The sequence below is a fragment of the Amphiura filiformis genome, chromosome 13 (genome assembly GCF_039555335.1).
Source record: "Amphiura filiformis chromosome 13, Afil_fr2py, whole genome shotgun sequence".
Lineage (NCBI taxonomy): Eukaryota > Metazoa > Echinodermata > Ophiuroidea > Amphilepidida > Amphiuridae > Amphiura > Amphiura filiformis.
In genome coordinates this window covers 35,185,768-35,206,286 of record NC_092640.1, presented here as the reverse complement: position 1 = coordinate 35,206,286, position 20,519 = coordinate 35,185,768, and the positions used below count along the sequence as shown (strand labels likewise).

Genomic DNA, 20,519 nt, shown 5'->3' with positions numbered 1-20,519 from the left:
TTGTTGGATATCCATATTTCGCGGTTTGTGGTTCTTTATAATCGATAGGCCTGTGGGAAATCTGGTTGGATATCCAAATTGCGCGGTTTGTGGTTCTTTGTAGCCCTGCGGGGCAATCTAGTTGGATATCCCTATTAAGCGGCGGTTGTCGGCGATCTTTCATGGTTTGTGATTTTAATTTCCTTATCAAGCCCTGCCCTCTATCGGGAGCTAATTTATAGTTTAAGCTTGTTGGATATCCATATTTCGTGGTGTGTGATTCTTTATAGCCCTGCAGGGCAATCTAGTATATATCCAAATTTAGCGGTTTGTGGTTCTTTATAGCCCTGTGGGGAAATCTAGTTGGATAACAATATTCAGCGGCAGTTGTTGGCGATCTTTCGCTGTTTGTGATTTTAATTTGTGACAATTTATAATATTTATTCCAAATATAATTTCAGTCTGAGCTGTGCACATAGCCACTGATAAATGTGCTTTAAATGACGAAGATATCATGATAGTCAGGCATGGTGAAAGCATCTGGATGGTGAAAGTAGGCCCTAGGCTTAGGCCTAAATGTGAATAAAAAATCAAACATGTTTGTTTGATGAAAAAAATATAATAATCACAATAGCAATGGATGTTCGAAATGGTGTTATTCTTGATTTATGACAATAAATTGGTTTTAAATAAAACATTAAAAATAGGTGGTGGGAAGTTTGAACTTGGGCAAAACTTCATAAGTGGATTAGAAGTCCATGGCCTTAACCACTTCATGCCACGGGACGTCCCGATATAACGACGTGTGAAAGTGGAGTATTTATTAATATGAATGTATGTCCGGAAAGAATAAAAGAATTGTGAAAAACTTGATTTTTTGGCGAATGGGATCCAGAATTTGTATGTAGGGTATCCAGGAAAATGCTAGGGTATATTTTGAAAGTGAATTTCAAAAAAGTAGTGTGCCAGTGACAGCCATGTATGGCTGTAGCAGTGACGAAAGATTCTGGATATCAGTATGATTAGCTATGATTTTACACTAATTTTGGCTATGAAATACCGCGTGAAATAATACAAGAATGTTTGTTTATTATCAAACAATCGGATTGACTGTAAGATTGGTGTAACTGTTTGAATTAATGAGTTATTAAAATATTACACTTTGGACAGTAAATAAGATTTAGCATGGTTTTAGATATATTTTTTACCCAGCGAAAAATATCACAGAACAATAGCGTTTTGTTTCGTGTAAATATAGTCCGCGGTGCATCTGTTTATTCTTCTTTATCAGTCGGGTTTTTTTAAAACTTGCTGGTCATGCTACCGCTTGACTCTAATATATGCCATATGCTGCCTTGTGTTATTTTTAGGGGCTGTGTAATAATTATGAGCTCCCCAGGGGGTAAAATTTCCAAAAATTGCTTGCTCCCTCTCAGCTGGCCCAAACATTCTTGTCCCCCCCCCTATTTTACCCTCCTCCCAGGGCTCACAATTATTGCATAGTCCCTGGTCATTATTAGGTCATCCCGTCCAACTTAAAAGAGGAGACATTTTGGAATCATGAGTTGGCATGTCATTCTGTCCATCAGTGCATATTTACCATCATGCAATTGTGCAATTTACATCAAAACTTGGGTATCTATCAGATTATTTTGGTACAGGCCTCAATTTGAGGTACAAAACACAAGACAAAATATCCAACCACCCCCTTTAAATACCATATTTGCTCTAAAAGTTACCTTTCCTAATTAAGCATTTGAAATATATTTACATAAAATAACAATAGTAATGCACACAATATGCAAGGAAGCCTTTGCAATGCTGCACATTTACCATCTGAACTCGTTCATATTTTCACAGCAAGTGTCTTTCACAAGGGAGCTGTAACTAGGCGAGTTAAAAAAAGGCGAGTTAAAGAAAAGCGAGTTAAAAAGGCGAGTTACCCCCCACAGAGATTAGGTTTTTTGTCAATTACCCCCCACGAAGTAAGCTAAAGGCGAGTTACGACAACACCAACAAGTTCCACCGGCGAGTTACGACAACACCAACAAGTCCCACAAGCGAGTTACGACAACACCAACAAGTCCCAAGCGAGTTACGACAACACCATCAAGTCCTGCAAGCGAGTTACGACAACACCAACAAGTTCCACCGGCGAGTTACGACAACACCAACAAGTCCCACAAGCGAGTTACGACAACACCAACAAGTCCCGCAAGCGAGTTACGACAACACCATCAAGTCCTGCAAGCGAGTTACAACAATACCATCAAGTCCCGCGAGCGAGTTACAGCAAGACCATCAAGTCCCATTGGCGAGTTACATGTAGGACTTGATGTAGGTTTTTCCTATACTCTCACCATACTTGCAGATCTGCTTAAAATTATAAATTGCTCCAAGGTTACCCAATACATTGTACCATGAACATAGGTGTCCTGAACCATTAGGCACGTTCAGACGGTCAATGATTAGTCGTTGATTAGCTTGTAGTTATAAACTTTGATGATTAGCTTGTAGTTAATGACCGTGTGGACACAATCGTGGTTTAGTAATCAACGAGTAAACTTCAAGTTACTAACCATAAGAAATCTTATGGTTTAGACCTAAACTACGAGCAGTAGTCGATGATAGTGCCGTGTGGACAAGCTTATCTTCGAAGTAAGTCGTAGTTAAGCGTGACCTCAAATGACCTGATGGTGTCTATACATAGCATGTTTCTTGATCTTCTTGCATTTACCATGTTTTCCTATTGGCAACTGTTCGCCGCGCGCCGTCAAATCGCAGCGAAAGACGGAGTTTCCATAGCAAAGTCCGGGCTCAAGCCGCCGGATCACAGCAGGTCTAAAGATTGAAACTTCAAGAAAATTTGCGGCGCCGACGAAAGGTCTGGATCGACTCCAAATCATTGCATTTTTAGTAGGCATATTATAGTATTTTCTTAATTTTTTGGCTTAAAAATGAAGTAGCAAACTTGAAAAAAGAAGACAGAAGATTAGAATAAAATTATGATGGTTTTTTGGTATCGTCATTCGTTCTCGTGTCACATTACGCCAAAAGGGGAACTCCCGGCAGTTCGACCTAAGGATTCAGTATATTGTTGCGCGCAAGAAATAAAAATTAAAAACTCAAGAATATGATCTTTCACAGTTTAATTTCAAGTAATATTTCTTTTAATGAGCTAGTAACAACATCAACAACATGGAATCTTTATTTCTTTTTAAAATCTTTTTCACTATTAAAAATAATGAAGCCACCGCGATCGCGAGTCTTGGTGTTGGCTTGTTGATAAATATTGCAATTGTCGAAGGTTAGCCGTCATGTGGACGCTCGTCGTTGATTAGGGGATTAAAAGTTACCATCGATGATTAGTAATCATCGATGGTAAGCCACCGTCTGAACATGGCTATTATTAATTACCCAGCATGTGATAATTAGCCTTCTTGACAAATGGCAGACAACAACAGATGGTGAGAATTAAATATTATATAAAAGCATTTGAGATTTGAAAAATAACTCGCCAATGGGACTTGCTGTAAAAATCTTAACTCGCTTATTGGACTTGTCGTAACTCGCCGGCGGGACTTGTTGTCAATCTTAACTTCGCCAATGGGACTTGTCGTAACTCGCCGGCGGAACTTGCCGTAAAAATCCTAACTCGCTTATGGGACTTGTCGTAACTCGCCGGCAGGACTTGTTGTAAATCTTAACTCGCCAATGGGACTTGTCGTATTCTCAGCAGGGGTCACACTTTAATCTCTGCAGGGGGTAACTCGCCAATCTAACTCGCTTTTCACCTAACTCGCCCATTCTTAACTCGCCATTTACCTGTCCCCCTTTCACAACAAATCTCTTTGCATGAGAGTTGTTGTTGTTCTGCCATCCAAATATTCTGCTGTTTAGTTTGATCAACTGGCACCAATTTAATATCACAAATCAAACTACTGCAACATTATGCAAATAATAAATTGCTGAAAGAATGACTTTTGACCCAAATTATTTCATATTTTCCTGCAAAAACATGAGCAGTGGGACAGGATATCGTCACACATGAATTTGATCCTAAAAATTGTGTGTCCTAGTGACAAGGATTTCCTGTAGGCTATTCCAATCAAAATCCGCACACCCCTTTGGAACATTAGCTAAAATCTCTATGGAATATCAAATAGAATAGAAAGGTGGATAACTTCCATTTAAAATACTCACTCCGGTTATAGGTAAAGCCATACACAGGGGGAGTATAGGTTTCAAAATAATTAATCCTAGCCAATTCTATTTGAAAAACATATCCCTCTGGTGAACACTTTTATGAAATCTTCAACAGGGGTATGACAACTGGCAAATTGAATAGCCTAATTAAAGGAAGTGGGTCAAGGTTCTGATGCACAGACTACTACAGACTATTTATCAACAGTGAAAGTCCCAGTGCATTGTATGCTGTGAATGCTTGCATATAATTCGTGAGGGCCGATAGTTCGATTGTGCCGTGTCTAACAACCACGCCATCGTCGCATGCCTTGTTTTGCTTGTCCTTGCGTTTAGGCGAAAGACCGTAAAAAGACGTGGCACGTGTGCATAGCAGTTTTACCTGTCGCATTGCATGGAACAATCAGCCCTCATAATTAGCCGGTGATGCTGAGATTTTGACTGTTTTAAATGGAGTTTGTCTGTTATCTCTTTCGTCCATGTTCTGATGACTCTATAATGTGACTGGATCTGACCTGATCCAATCTTCAATCGTCAATCTTCAATTGTTACACTCGTAACAAAGCGTGATGCTTGTCCAAGGAGACTCTTGATGATGCTCAAAGATGTGCAGTTGTGCGATGTGCAGAAACTATACAGGTGCGAGTAAAAAGTAGATGCCCAATTGGATGAGCTGGTGAACTGCAGTGGGCTGCATAGCCCGGACTGCAGGGAGAGCTGAGTTTGGTGATGTTGCTGAGACAGCTTCCAGAGGTACATGTAGTCTGTTACATGTAGGAACTGTCCGAATAAAAAATGAGTACTTGTACAGGTTCAGGGTTCAATTTACTAGGAAAAATTTGTGTAGCAGTTTGTAGCGAAAACTTTATTTAGGCGATGTTCTTATTATATTAGCATGTGTTTACATTGTAAAAAATTGCTATGCAAGCTGAAATTTGTGTAGCAGGTTGTCCAAAATGGGGAGCATTTTGCTCCACGACACCAGTTAAATCGAATCCTGTACAGGTTGCATCTTGCATGCAAGGTTATAGCAGAGTTTGTATGATGTGCTACCAACGGTGGGATTCATCTTGATGTTGGGTGGAAAGCCGATGTTGATTAAGCTGTGATGAATCTTGTAGAACAAAGTGCATTAGGACATTGTTCTCCATGGCAAGTTGATCCAATTGCAGTTGGTCTAGCAATGGTGTTATGCTGGCCTTTCTTTCAAACACTCCAGTGATAAATCTTACAGCTTGGTGTTGTACAGCCTCCAGAGAGTTGATGTCACGAGCAGTGCACATGCTCCAGGCAGCAGATGCATACTCTATCTGTGGTCTTACTAATGCTTGGTACGCTTTCAGCTTGACCTCGGTGGAACAGGGCCCAAGATTCCTACGGATGGCACCTAGAGTGCTGACAGCTTTTGCTCTAATGATTGATATATATGTTGCTTTGGTGACAAGTCATTGGATATGGTTACTCCAAGATATTTATGACTATTTGACTTTTCAATGACTTGGTTTGAGACAGTGTAATTATATTCAGAGGGTTTTTACTTTTTAGTGATGTTGAGATGCTGACACTTTCTTGCATTAAATGACATCTGCCATCTATCTGCCCAGGCGAAAACTGTATTTATATAGATCTTGCTGTAGAGTTTTATGGTCTTCTGGTCCCTTGATCTCATGGTACAGAATGCTGTCATCAGCAAATAGTCTCATTTTGGATTTTAGTCCCTCAGTTATGTCATTTATAAGAAATAGCGTTGGTCCTAGGACTGAACCCTGCGGCACTCCTGATATCACTGGGGCCCAGGAAGAACAGGAACCATTAATGACGACACATTGGACTCAGTACACCGGTCGATCTTACCGTTTCCGATGTTGATTAAGATACTTCTTGCATCGATCCCGAGATCTTGGAAAAAACCAATAGTCATTTTGTCCCACATAAATGAATAAATAACAAAACCCCGATCCCCGGTGGACTCACCCAAAAGGTGACGTCACACCATATGATCGCCCTTATCCTCCTTGGTCTCCGACTGACACAGGCGTGCCTATCGATTGTTCATAGCACTGTGTATCAATTTCTCGACCAAAGGCGAGATATACGGTTGTAGTTTCACACCTTAGGTAAAACCAAACCGGTATTGTTCGTCTGAGGATAGTTTTGACGGCATTTTCTGACGAAAAAGTAAAAAAAAACGATCCAAAACTTAGCTACATATCGTGCCTCCGTTTGTATCACGGGACACACGAGCAATTCAAAATGGCCGCTTCGTTGGCGCCATTCATTTTGTTTCCCACGTAAACAACCATTGCAGCCTGTAAGTTACAATAGATGTTTGTACATACACATTGTATTTCATGTACGGTAGGTTATTGTTGCTATGTTAGGGTGATTACTCTATCGTTATGTCTTCATTACCGTCCAATAAAGACGAGTTAATCAGATATTCATACGGTGAGGATTGGTAGGGACCCGTCTGACATTTTAGTAATAAAGTTAGCCAGTCCTTACTTTACCACTAACGTTAGCGACCAGCCTCCGTGCTCAGGTTTGCTTACTGGGCTTGAGTCGTGTGTTGGGGGGTAGTGCCCCCTCCCTTTCTCTCTCGCGCCGCCTCGGCCCTGTCGGGCTTGCCCTTCCTGGTAACGGAGCGGGACCCACACCGCTCTGTTTCACCCACAGGGAGTGCTCACGATCTTCTAGATGTCTTTCTTTTGCTTAGGACTCTCCGAGTTCCAGCTTGACGATTTGGATAGGCTCCGCCATCGCCATAAGACGAAGAAGAAATCTACCAAGGGCACTGGTAAGGTCGACACGGTGGATTCTGCTGTGACAGCCCCTATGGGTCATGGCAGGTCTGCTTAAGGGGCTCGGTCCCCGGACAAGCAGGCGGTTCCTTCGGGACTGCTAAGCGGCGTCCAAAGGCTCAGCAGCCAGCGAAAGCACTGACTATACGTCGGAGCAAAGTAGCAGGCAGCAGAGCGGTAACCACCAGCGAAAACCCTAAGCGGGTTTTGCAGCAGGAGGATACCAGTCGATCACGGTAGATTCTGCTGTGACAGCCCCTATGGGTCATGGCAGGTCTGCTTAAGGGGCTCCGGTCCCCGGACAAGCAAGGCGGTTCCTTCGGGACTGCTAAGCGCGTCCAAAGGCTCAGCAGCCAGCGAAAGCACTGACTATACGTCGGAGCAAAGTAGCAGGCAGCAGAGCGGTAACCACCAGCGAAAACCCTAAGCGGGTTTGTAGCAGGAGGATACCAGTCCTCTAGCGAAAATCCTCACGGGTTTTTAGCAGGAGGACACCCGTCTGTTGCAGGCATATCTACAGGCTCAAACAGCCACAGTAGTAGCCAGCGACGGGCAGCATGCAAGGGTACCCCGGGCTTGCCTGGGTTGAACCCTAGCATGCATGGGTTCAGCAGAGGCGATACCGCGGCTAACGCTGTGGGTGTAGTCTTAGCAGAACCAACTGGGGTTGTCACACGGCAGCGTTCCATGGCGGGACCGCCGAGTGATACCCTGGGCCCTAGAATAGCTGCTGGCTGTCCACAGGGACTGGCTGGCGATTATTCAGGGGTTGGGCTCGCAGTCTCTCACGGGACAGCGACCCAGGTGCATTCGGTGGCAGCTACAAAGGCGAGCTACGGCTTGACTTCAGTGGTAGCCGCTATGCACCCGCCCATAGCTGCCGTGAGTGGTCCGCCACACACAGCGACCTTGGGCGAAGCTCTAGAGGGTACAGTAAGTAGCTTGAACAGCCTAGCTGATCAACAACCCACTTATGTCCTCGAGAGCCAGCGGAGCGTGGGTGATCCATTACCGTCAATGGGTCAATTACCCTCTCTTGATCGATCACTGTCAAATCAACAGGGCATAGCTCCATTGATTGGCGCTGCCTATTCAGGTGGCGAGGTGATTGATCGGGGTATCTGCACGCTCAGCTACCCGTGGTACTAGGCAAGCTCCCTCTAGCCAAGGGACAGCCGGTATAGCGGGGTACCCATACACACGGCTTGATCCCCTTGCGGGGAACGCAGTGAGGCATGGGTACAGTGGTACACAGCCGGGAGCCCTCACGGGCACCTACGCTAGTACCGCGCCGGTACCACGCCAGCACACAGCTTGATCCCCAAACAGGGAGCGCAGTGTGGCGAGGGTACAGCGGTCCACAGTTGGGAACCCTCACGGGTACCCACGCTGATACCGCACCGGTACCGCAGCACCCGCCTTAGTCGCCACAGTCTCTGTGGCAACAGGGGGGGGGGGAGGCGGTGCTGGTACTGCAGTACCATGGGGTTACCCTGGTGGCGGATCCTTTCAGGGTCAGCTGCCGGCTGGGTATGCCCGTGGTACCCGCCGCAGGGTGTTTCTTCCACGGCCGAGCACCGTGGCAAGTGTCGCCTAGCGATGGCCACGCAGTACCAACATCAGCTGTTGACCAGGCCAGCCGGCATGGAGCTAACCCAGATCTTGATCAGGGTAGGCCCCTGCGGCTAGCGCTCGGACGACGGCTGCGAGAGCATGCGGACCCAGTGGGGCCATGGCGGATACCTCAGGGTCTTGCGGAGTACTCCCTCTTCTGCTGGCAGGTAGTCGGCGAGCCACACAGTGGTTATGCCTTCTTACCGCTTTCAGATGCCCGTCCTCAGTTACCGTCATCATCGGAGCATGATACGGATACTGTGGGCGAGGAAAGGAGTCGGAAGCTGAGTCCGGTAGTGACATCACTACAGTCTCCTTCCCCGCTGCCCCGCGAGGGGAGCAACAGCACTGATCTTCCTCCGGACACCCCTAAGGGGAGTCCATGGAGGAGGACCAGGGATCCTTTCAGTAGGATGCTCAGCTGCTGCTTCCTCACTGGGGACGCCTGCACTCTCATTCCCGGCAAACCTCACGGGTAGATATCGTAGGGCTGTCGAGCTCAGTAGAGCTATGACGCCGCGTGCTTGCACGCTTCCTCTGCGTGTAACGCGGGAGGACCACGGGACCTACCTGAGGGGATCCGAGAGGGACCCAGATGTCGTCAAGCGTATCACGCTCAGACAACATCTGAGCTCTTCCATGAGGTGAGCCTATTAGCGGTGCTAACAGCTAGCCTCAACGAGAGCTCCATGGGCCTAGCCCATAGGGTGTCCACTCAGCACCGGGGGGAGGGGCCTGCCACTCCAATCGCTCAACGCGATGGAAAGGCAGGGTCCTTTTTCTCTTTGGATGCTTCTGCGCTACGGTGGAGGACCGTGCAAATAAGCTACCAACGGGAGCACTCTGAAGAGGTCGGAAACTGCCCTTACCATGGGTAGGAGCTCCGACTTCAGCAGGCCGTGCACCACCAACAGTACCCGAGCCCACTACCTCTGCAGCACCCATTTCTGGGAGGCGCAAGGGTAGCACAGGATCAGCTGGCAAGCCCGAAGAAGAGCAAGCGCTCTTCCAAGGGAAGCTAGGCAGAGCATTCCTGGGGGCTCAGCGGTTTTCCACAGGGGATCTCCCAGTGGACGACCGCTTATGGCTTTCACCCAGAGGTGGGAAACCATCTCTCTGAGCGCCTGGGTATGGTCAGTGGTGAGTGGGGGTTACAGACTGGCAACCCAGTCTCCCCACATTCGTCTGCACATTTCAGAGGTCCACAGTAGTACCGTCAGGCGGCCCCCAGCGTCGGGCACTACTGACAGGGATCACACAGCTTCTCACGAAGCGGGCGATTGTCCCGGTCTAGCCCCCGTTCTACTGGTGATCTTGGAGCCATTGGCTCCAAGGAAGACCGGCGACGGGCGCCCCATCCGGAACCGCAGGCTGTTGAACACGTTCTTCAGGCCCAAAAGGTTCAGAATGGGGACTCTCGCCTCGGTGCTAGCCTGCCCCATCAGGGGCATGGGAACAACATCGCTAGATCTCTCGGACGCCTATCTGCATATGCCAATCGCCTCTCAAGATCGGAGGCATCTGCGCTTCTAGGTACAGGATCAAAATTACCAGTTTTGATACCGGCCATCCGCCTGTCCATCTCTCCCAGGGTGTTTAACACTCTTGGTCAGAGCGGTGGCAGCGCCTGAAGCACAGGGGTGTCAACATCAGTTGCTACCTGGACGTTTGGCTCATATACGGACGCACTCCACTGAAGACTACGGGTCTCATGGGGTTGATAGTCCGTGGGGTGCGGGACCCTGGATTTTTGATCAGCTCAAAAAGTCCAGCGTGGTCCCGACGCAGACACCACTATTTGTAGGGGCCCGGATCACCCTCACGGAGGGGTTCGCGGTGCTCTCACCCGAGCGGGTGACGAACATGGTGCGGTGTGCCTGACTCCTGGCCGAGTCTCGGGCAAAACCCGCTGTGGCATGGATGAAGGTGGTAGGCCTAATGGCCAGTATGGTAGGCCTCGTACTGTACTGCCGTTTCTACGTTAGGCTTACCCAACTACACCTTCTAGCCTGCTTGCAGGCCCAGTCGTCACCAATATCCCTCGCGGTTCCGTTGTCGGAGATCGCGCGAGAGAACTCTGGTGGTGGACCCATCAGCCCAATTTGACCCAGGGTGTCAGGTTTCCTGCACCCGGTATGTCACGTAGTGACAACCATAGCGTCAAAAACGGGCTGGGGGGTCCACATCACGGAGACTCCGTCTCGGGCCTATGGGGCCATAGAGACAGAGTTTCACATCAACCTCCCTCGCTTACGAGGAGGTGATCGTGGAATCACATACCGTTGTCCTGACGGATAGCACAACCGTGGTAGCCTACCCCAACAGACAAGGGGACTCCGGGCCACCACGATTGAGCCTGCATGCACGACACCTGATAGGGTGGTGCAAGTTCAGGCAGATTACGATGAGAGCGATACACATCGCGGGCGTCACCAGCATCCTCGCGCACAATCTGTCACGAGGAAGGGTGTCGGGACCAGCAGAATGGTCCCTTGCTCGCAGGTCGCTCAGACGATCTTCAAGGGATGTACCACCCTCGAAAGATCTGTTCGCATCTCATCGCAATCATCCACTGCCGTGTACTGCTCAAGGGTCGCGGACCCCAAGCATTCACCGTGGGCGCTCTGTCCATAGACTGGGGAGGATGACAGCTTATGCAGTCCCTCCGATCTCACTACTCATGAGGGTGGTGGCCAAGATCGGGTGGGAAGACTGCATTGTCATTCTGCTAGCGGCAAGGCCGCTGGCACTCCCAGTACCAGATCTACTCCGGAGGCCGGAGCGGAGGTACCCAGTCTATCACTAGAGCACCTGCAGTTAGCTGCATGGCCCTTACCAGGAACACGAGCGGAGGGATACTTTTCATCAGAAGCTGTTTTTCTCATCGCCGGGGCTAGGCGGAAGTCTACCCTCCGCACGTATAGCCAGAGTCTGGCTCCATACTACGCTTGGTGCAATGAGACAAATAGCTCTCCCGCTAGAACCTCTGTGCTGCTAGTTCCGGAGTTTCTGACAGAAAAGTTCCAAGCAAGACTTCAGCGGGCCACTGGGGCCAGCTATAAGTCAGCTGTCCTCTCCATTCACCGAGGTTTCGAGACGGGTCGACTATCATAGCCGATGGTTACCTTATTAGTCTACGCCTCGACGGTATGTTCACCGAGTGTCTACCAAAAAGGAAAGTGATCCTCCTAAGGGATCCCAACACAGTCTTAGATTACCTTAAGGGTCACCCTTTTGACCTTCCGTCAAAAGCGACGCTTAAATACGTAACTCTCAAGATGGCTTTCCGGTTTGGCGTTGGCTTCGGGACGGCGGTGCTGAGTTGCACACGGTCTCGAGGTTAGCTCCGTGTTCACAAACACTGGAGCGACACTGTTTCGGGCGCTCTGTTCTTGTGACTACTGACGGGCGCGGTGCATACCGACATTCGTCCCTCTCCAATCCCCAGGGTTGGGCAAGGTTCGGCTGAAGCCAAAGATAGGCTGGGGTGTCCGATAAGGCGCTGCAGCACTATTTCTTCCGAACACAAGCCTTGCGAGGGACTCACGACCGCATTCATCACCCTTACAGAGCCTTTCGGTCCAGCCGCTGTCGCAATGGCTGGTCCAGGTGTTGGTGGGGGCCGGGGATCGCGAAGGTTTCGCGTCCCACGACCCACTCGACACGAGCTATCTCATCATCTTGGGTATACCGTTCGGTTGTCCCTTGAGGAGATCTAGGCGGTGTCCCGAAACCACCTTCGCCTTCTCTCTACGATACTTCCGTTTACGTTAGTAATCAGAGACGGGCGGAGGTTTACCGGGACATTGTTCGGCGATCATAATACGGTGGTGTACGGGTACCAGGTTTTCAGACTATACAGAATACTCAGCATGGTAAGAACCAGTGTCGCTATTCTTAACCACCAAACTTATTAAGTAAGGAGGTTTATGTCTGTGATCGCGTGGTCTTTTTGTTTCCCGACCGTTGGGGAAAATATTTTCTGACCTCGCGAAAACCATCGTTACCGCCCCGATCCCTGATCAGATGCTGACCAATCTTGTACCTCCATCCGTCGGTTACTTGCTAGATCGATCTTTCAGATGTTGATGCAAGAAGTATCTTAATCAACATCGAAGCGGTAAGATCGACCCGGTGTACTGAGTCTAGTCCCAAACAAAAATGTTTGGTAGACTCATAACCGTGCGATCTTACCTTTCCGATGTTGATTATCCCGGACCCCGCCACCCCTACAAGTTTGGTCCGAGTAGGGGATCCCAAGTCGGATAAGGGCGATCATATGGTGTGACGTCACCTTTTGGGTGAGTCCACCGGGGATCGGGGTTTTTGTTATTTATTCATTTATGTGGGACAAAATGACTATTGGTTTTTCCGCATCTCGGGATCGATGCAAGAAGTATCTTAATCAACATCGGAAAGGTAAGATCGCACGGTTATGAGTCTACCAAACATTTTTGTTTGGGACTATTCTCTATTTGTTAGAAAGCAATTGATCCATGTAAGTGTCCTTCCCCCGGGGTCCTTCCCCTTATACCATAATGTTGTAATTTTGAAGCCAGTCTCTGATGCGGAACCTTGTCAAAGGCTTTACTAAAATCCAAAAGGAGTACATCTGTCTGTCCAGATCCGTTAACACACTCTGCCCAGTCATGGATGGCTTCAACAAGTTGAGTCTCACAAGATCTTTTCTCTCTGAAACCATGCTGATTTTCCACAATGATGTTGTTGGCAGCAAGGTGTTTGGAGATATGTGAGAGAACAATGTGCTCCATTAACTTGCAGGAAATGCAAGTTAGGCTCACAGGCCGATAGTTTTCTGGTGCTGACTTGGTCCCTTTTTTATTAATTCCGGTGACATAAGCCTTTTTCCAGTCGTCAGGGAGAATGCCTGTTTCAAATGACCGACGGTAAATAAGGTGGAGCATTGGCACTATTTCAGAAGCATATAGTCATGCATCATTCTGGCCGGGATGCAATCTGGACCTCCAACTTTGTTGACATTAATTTGAGTAAGTTGTTTTACCACTCCATTTAAGTCAATGTCTAGATCGTCAATGCTGGGAAATGAGGTCACTCTTTTGTCTGGTAAAGTGGACAAATTTTCCTCATTAAATACAGAGGAAAATTGCCTATTGAGGGCTTCTGCCTTTGCGGCGTCGGTTGTGCAAGTTTGCCCTTCTGAAACAAGTGTGGGTATTCCAAATGTCTCCTTTCTCTGAGATCTAATATATGACCAGAAGCTCTTAGGCGGTAATAGGCAAAAAAAAATTGGAAATTAATGTATTAAAAATTCAGAATAAGTGTGCCAGTGTTTTTGTGGGTAGAGGGAGTTGTTGAACCCCCTAAATGAGTTGGTTTGCTAACTCAACCCCACCCGAAAGAAAATATCAAACCCCACTGAAACCAACCCCCAGAGAAAATCTTAACTGGCGTACATGTAATGTATGTTGTTATTGTATGTTCAGCATGAGGAGCTAATATGGGAAAGTCCCGGGGGGAAAGTGCGAAGTTGCTTTGCCGTTTTTAACACAATTTACTGAAGAACCATGACAGGCATTTTATGACCATGCATATTGTTTGGTGATGTGTTCAGTTTGGTCAACTTAAAGAAAATTAGGATGCTGCCCTCAGTACTGGCATTTTGTGTTTGCATTGTATTTTTGTGTGACATTAAAAAAATGCCATAATCTTGGTGACTTATAAAATTCCTTGACCCAGTTTCATAGTAATGAAATTCTAAGGTTTCCAAGATGTGATGTTTTTGAATTAGTGATATGATTGCAAGTTACTAGTATTCTTTCCCTGAAACCAGGATTCGAACCTGGGACCTCCTGGGATTTCCAGACTAGCACCTTAACCAACTGAGCTTTGGCCATTAGTTCAAGGCCAGGGATGAAGAGAGCCATTGTGATAAGATGGTACTCTGAAGTTCTAAAAATATGTGTTCAGTAACAAACTCGGTCAAAAGGTCAATATGGACACAATGTCATCAGAATCTGGTTGCAAAGTTTGAGACTTTTTTAACACACAAGTTTCTCTGCCATCAACCCAGAAAGTTGATGATTGAGGGCATCAGTCTAATTCTGTATTAAATAGTCAGTGTGTCTGTTTGTATGTTTGTTTCCTTTATACATTTAGGTTCAGATTGGTCAGCGGATCTACAGGGGGGTGAGGGGGTCAAAGCTGACTCGGAAAGATCCTCATCTCGTGAAGAAGATAACAGTAAGAGAACGATTGAGCCACCATTTATTCCGCTGCTATTCATATATTACTTACTCCTCATTTTCAGCTGTGCTAAAACATGGTGGATGGATACACTACATGTACATATTTGTAGCATCACAGTTCTTTCACATCTAATTTGCCAATCTAACAGTTGCGTAGCCAGCAGGGGGTAGGGAGGGCAGAGTGCCACCCCTGACCAAAAATGAAAGAAAAAAGTGCCCATATCTGACAAAAAAAATGAAGAAAAAATTTGGAGGGTAAAGGAAAAGAAAAAGGGCAAGGAGCACATTTGAACCCTGATTGGCTGACTAAATTAGGTCATGACATAACTGTATTTCATTGGTTGAGTAACCACCAACTTTATTTTGGATGTATGCATTGGCAAGTGTGAAAGGACTGTGAGTCTGTGACAGGGATCATTCAAGCAAATGCTGCTTTGCTTTCATTTTCATCTTAAAATTCTTGCCTCAGGAAAAACCTTTTGCTAAAAGGGGGCAGGTATTTCCATTCTGTTAGAGGGTACCCTGCCTGAAGAAAGGTTTTCAAAAGAACAAACATATTATAGTTGAAGTCTATAAGCTATATGCTGTCTAGGTTGGTACCATTGACACATCTAAAAACTTACTGTCAGTTCATTTGGGGCCATCCATCTGAGGGCAATTGTCCTGACTGAGGGACAAATGTTTTGGTGGTTTATGTGTGGGGAAACCCACGTACATCCCTGCTACAGCCTTGCCACCGTCTGGGGGCAAGAATGATGGATTTTGCTTTTTGTGGTTTGCCTTTATACATCCTGCCACATCCATGGGATGCTTTTACTTAACAATTTACTCATTTTGTGGTGTCACAAATTGTTATATATTTACCTTTGCTTTCATACCTCTCAATGGCTCTCTTCTGTATCAGAACTCCATTAGTTGCAAGTCTTTACTATGGAAGTTTGCAGCCTTAGGCCTTTATGTTAGGGTGTAGCGAGGTTGTTTTGGGACTGTAGCAGGGTTTTTCCCACACATATACCACCATAAAAGTACCACACCTTCCTCGGGTTACGTCACTGATATATGCCAGTGCAGGAGGAGAGTTATTTTTATTTGCCTATTGTATAAAACACTGCTAGCAGGGGTCCATTACACTAAACTTTTAACCCTTCGTAACTCAGGTTACTGTTAGCAAAGTTACGAATACCCAATACTAGACGTAATTTTATGAAGGGTCACTGTAGTAAATCCCTATTACTATTACGGTACCACTCTTAAGTAAGTGAAATGGAACTTGCGACTCATCATAAGTTATGAACAATTTTGAGACTTACGAAGCTTCGTAAAGTTTAGTGGAATAGAGCATTAACACTACATCTTAAATCTGCCATATTGGTATGTCATGCATAGAGACCAAAATATTGTACCATAATATTCATCTTTGAGCTTGAGCATTACAAAGGTTTGCTCATGTAGTGGTTAGTACATGTATGCTATTGGCATAATGCATGGCACACAGAAATATTCAAACAAGCACACATGCTCTATATATCAAAGTTTGTGGAGGCACGCTATTTTGCCCTCTACATGTATGAGCGGTTCAGCACTTCCGAAGTATAATCTTTGAATACATCACTGCTATATGAAACATATTCTAACCAATTTCTAGAAGTTTAAACTGATTTTCAGCACAATAAAACATCTTCATCAGAAGAAGTCCTAAGATGTTGTGATGTATTTTGCCATTTTGTTGACCAGCGATTTTTGGTCGAATGATGGTGTTGAGCCAACTTTATACAACACCCTCATTCAAGCAAAAGTTGCCAGTGGTCAACAAAAGGGCTAGTCCATCACATCAGTTTTAAGTTTTAATTTGTTGTGCTGAAAGTCAGTTTTAAACTTCTGGGAATTATTTATCACAAGCACGTATGAACGAGTATTTTCTAACCACTTACATTTTTTTCATTTCCCTCCTGGTTGCAGGTTTATGTTTAATTCATGAACTTCCTTTCTAAATCATATATTTTTTACTTTCCTCTGCTATTATTTACACATGTTAAAAATGATATGTTGTGTTGATCAGACAAGTGTTATATTAGAGAAGGAGAACCAGGCTATACAATCGTGTCGTCAGCTATGGGGAGAAAATTGGGGTATTCGGTCCTTGCCGACGGTGCGCTGGAGACGATCGAAAACAATTGTGTGTCTCATCTTTAGCGCCTTGGTATCGCGTGCAGGTCGCATCAAGTGCGTCTCTCAAGTGCGCCCATCATCCATGTCGCTCTTGCATGACAATGATTGCCTTGAGTGCATTCCGTGGGAAACAGAATACCCCAATTTTTGCTCATTGCCTGTACTGTCAAGATGGCGGTCGAGTCCCGGTTCTCTGGTTTTAATTCTGTGATTGGGTACAAATGCTCTTATTCCATAACTTGAACAGTGCTGTGGAGCTGTGATTGTAAATGGAGGCCATTGTACTATTAGGTGATTAGTATTTGAAATTACATTCTATTTACAGCATACTGTAATTATAATGTCTCTTTCTAAATTTAATGATTGTATAATATGTATCTAATCTGTGTAGGTACTATTTTAATTATCATGTTATCCGACTCTCTAATTAGTTTTGAAGTAATTTATTCAAATTGGCTAATGTTTAGGGGGCTGGCATTTTCTTCGAAAGGGGGGGTCCCAAATATCTAGGACTCAAGACAAATTACTGTTTGCCGGAACTAAGGCATGGAGCGCGCCAAACCTTAAGAGCGAAGAAAGTGCGCGTAAGTGTAAAGAAGGCGCGCATTTTGCATAGATTGTACGCACATTTAGATCGTGAAGTTAAAGAATGCGCGCGCAGCACACGAAAATTTTGAGTCACCAGCCCTTAATAATTCTATAACCCCCCTACTTTGGGTGTTAAAAAGATTATAACCCCCCTATTTTTGGTCTGACAATTCTATGACCCCCTTATATTTTTGGGACCCCCCTTCCGAAGAAAATGCAAGCCCCCTTAGTCCAAAACAATTATCATTGTAAAATCATTGATATTGCATACTAATAATGCTTTTATAAACTCTCTCACTGCTCGCAATAAGAGCCTGTCAATTACACTTAGAATTTAACTCTCTTCACGCGGGTGCCAACTGCAGGTACGACAAGTTTCTTTTTTTTATAATTCTAATAAATCAGAAAAATGTAAATTTTCATGACCATATTTGGAATCAGCGTGAAAATGCATTAAAATGAGTACAAACAAGCCTAGTATTGGTTCAGTGGCTCTAGTTTTAATATTTTTGAGAAAATATCTCAAAACTTTTATGTTGAAGACTACATGTATGGCCAGCACACAGAGCATTACCAATGTTGGAGTGATAGTTCCACCTATGCCTAAGTTCCACTCATTTGTGATGCGATCAAGCTAAATGAGTTGATTGTCGCTAGTATTGATTTTGAGTAAAAGCCAATAATTATCAAATAAGTGAATGTCTTAATTATGTGACCTGAGTCCAACAGGTCAGCTGTCGTCTATCACATGACCAGTGCAATGGGTCAGTTGCCTGATGATTTAGTCAAGTGGTTTCAGACACAGCCAGGATCGTAACCAGGGGTTAGCGGGGGGAACTGCCCAAAAATTTTCAAGGATAAAATGGGGACTGCAAAAGAGTAAAGTGTCCTTAAAATGACTAACAATCAACTATACTAAAATAATGAGCGAAGTGTGTCTGTAGTGTCTGTCCGACTATGCGTTTCGTATCGCTTCAACGCATCAATCCAATATTTGGGATATGGATAGGTATCGGGAAAAGCATGGTCAAAGGTTGTGGATTTCAAACTTTGTCCCATCAAGCTTAAACTTGGTGGGTGTAATCCTTTGTATGAGTGGAACACGTAAAAAGATAATCAAGGTTATCCAAGGTCAAATGTCATCCAGGGGTTAAATTTTTAACTTCGCCCTATTTGGCTAGCTTGGTGAAAGTAATTCTTCATATCACTGGCACATGAACAAAATCAAACTGAGGTCACTCTAGGTCAAAGGTTATATGGGGTCAAATGTTTGAGTATGCCCAGCCGGTAAAAGAATCCTCAATATGACGGGAACATGTCAAAAAGACAAAAGGGTCATCAGGGGTCAAACAGCATTGCCATCATTACTCTCACAGCTACGAGTGAACTAGTGGGATAAAAATTGACAAATGGTGACCAAAATTGGCTTTGCCCTTTAACACTAAAATCCTGGTTATGCTACTGGAAGCAAAGTTGCAAAAAAAAGTAAGATCCAGTATACATGTAGATTGCTAATAAAAATTAAAAATAAATAATAAAAATGGAGTATAAACTTCCTTTGTATTTTAATGTTCTGAGCAATGTACTCAAATGACCTTATCTTTGGAACCTGAAGACTTAATTGTGATAGAGCTTTCGGCAAAATAAAGAAAAAAAATGTAATGTAATGAAATTTAAACTGAATTTTGATTTTGCACAACAAACGACTAATTTTGCTTGATCACATCACTATTGATATCTTCAATTGGCCTTGACTGCCAAATTTGGAAGTTTTTAAATTTCTACGTTTACAGTATCAGATTATGTCTTATTGTAATTGCGGACTGAACAAATAAGATATAACAATTACAAGTTTTCTGTTGTGTGATACACTTGTGTGGCACGTAATACAGTCAGAAATAGTATTTCAATAAATGAAGCAAATAAGAATAAAAAATTATGCAGTTGTATAATAACACAGCTTTCATGTACTTTTTGGATATTTAAAGTTGAATGCTTCGTTCTTGACATTATGGGCTGGTTTCTCGAAGCATGGCTAGTAACGAGGCTTCCCAAGTCATCAGGCTTAATTTTAAACCCAATTAGTCCTATACCAGTGCTTACAATTTCACATTGCACATCACCTAGAAAGATAAATCTGCCATACCACTAGCCAAGCTTTGAGAAATCAGATAATTGGATAATTGAGATTTTTATACCCTCCTTATTGTTTTGTTTTTTGTTTGTTGTTGTTTACCCAGGTTGGTCCGTGAGGAACACATGCTAATCCATGGAAAAGCATAGACCGTTCCAAGTTTATACAAATGCACAAGCCTGGATAGCCAGTGTAGGCTAATATATGCATGTTGGCCTAGATAGCTTTGATAAACAAAGCAAGAAATGGAAGAAAATAGCTAGGAAAAAGAGAAAGAGAGAAGGCCACTCCCAAACACAATTGTACAATTTTACTCTTAGCCCTTACTTGTGAGAAAGGAAACTGAATTCCAATCTCAGGCCTCGATGCAAAGGCTTGATATCAAGCCTTGGGATCTTCTTTGTAGAACCCATACCATTCCTCTTGTGTGTAAGCTTTATTTGTCTCGATATCAACATCGCTAGGACATGCTCCCGTCCAACCCTTAAAATACTATAAAAAAAATTCAGATGGTATAGTTCTTTTATTGACACCCTAATCTAAGCAGAAGAGAGCAGGAAAATGCTAAAACTAACTTGAGCACAAAGTTTGTCACCCTTATTCCGCTTTTAATACCGCTTATTGTTGCTTTAAAATAAACCTGGTTTTATCGACTAACTAACTTTAAAGAAATTTTTGGACTTTGTTTTCATGATGACTGCTGGATGGAAAGGCTGCTTATTTTAGCAACTCGATGTATATCTGACCTGTTCTGACAAAACCAGGAACAAGTTGCATTTTTGACATTTCATGATTTGAATAAAA

At 44.7% G+C, this 20,519-nt stretch overlaps 1 protein-coding gene across 5 annotated transcripts in view; it reads left to right on the top strand.

Annotated features, from left to right (window-relative positions):
* The window catches only part of LOC140168272 (uncharacterized), a 246,724-nt gene that overhangs the window by 116,969 nt on the left and 109,236 nt on the right, over window positions 1–20,519 (top strand). For 4 of the 5 annotated variants that reach the window (XM_072191625.1, XM_072191628.1, XM_072191626.1 and 1 more), the window contains exon 4: window positions 14,736–14,819. The exons of the other annotated variant lie outside the window; for it this stretch is intronic. In XM_072191625.1, coding sequence (XP_072047726.1) covers window positions 14,736–14,819 — 84 coding nt within the window. The remainder of the gene's footprint in view (window positions 1–14,735; window positions 14,820–20,519) is intronic. 5 annotated transcript variants of the gene reach the window in all.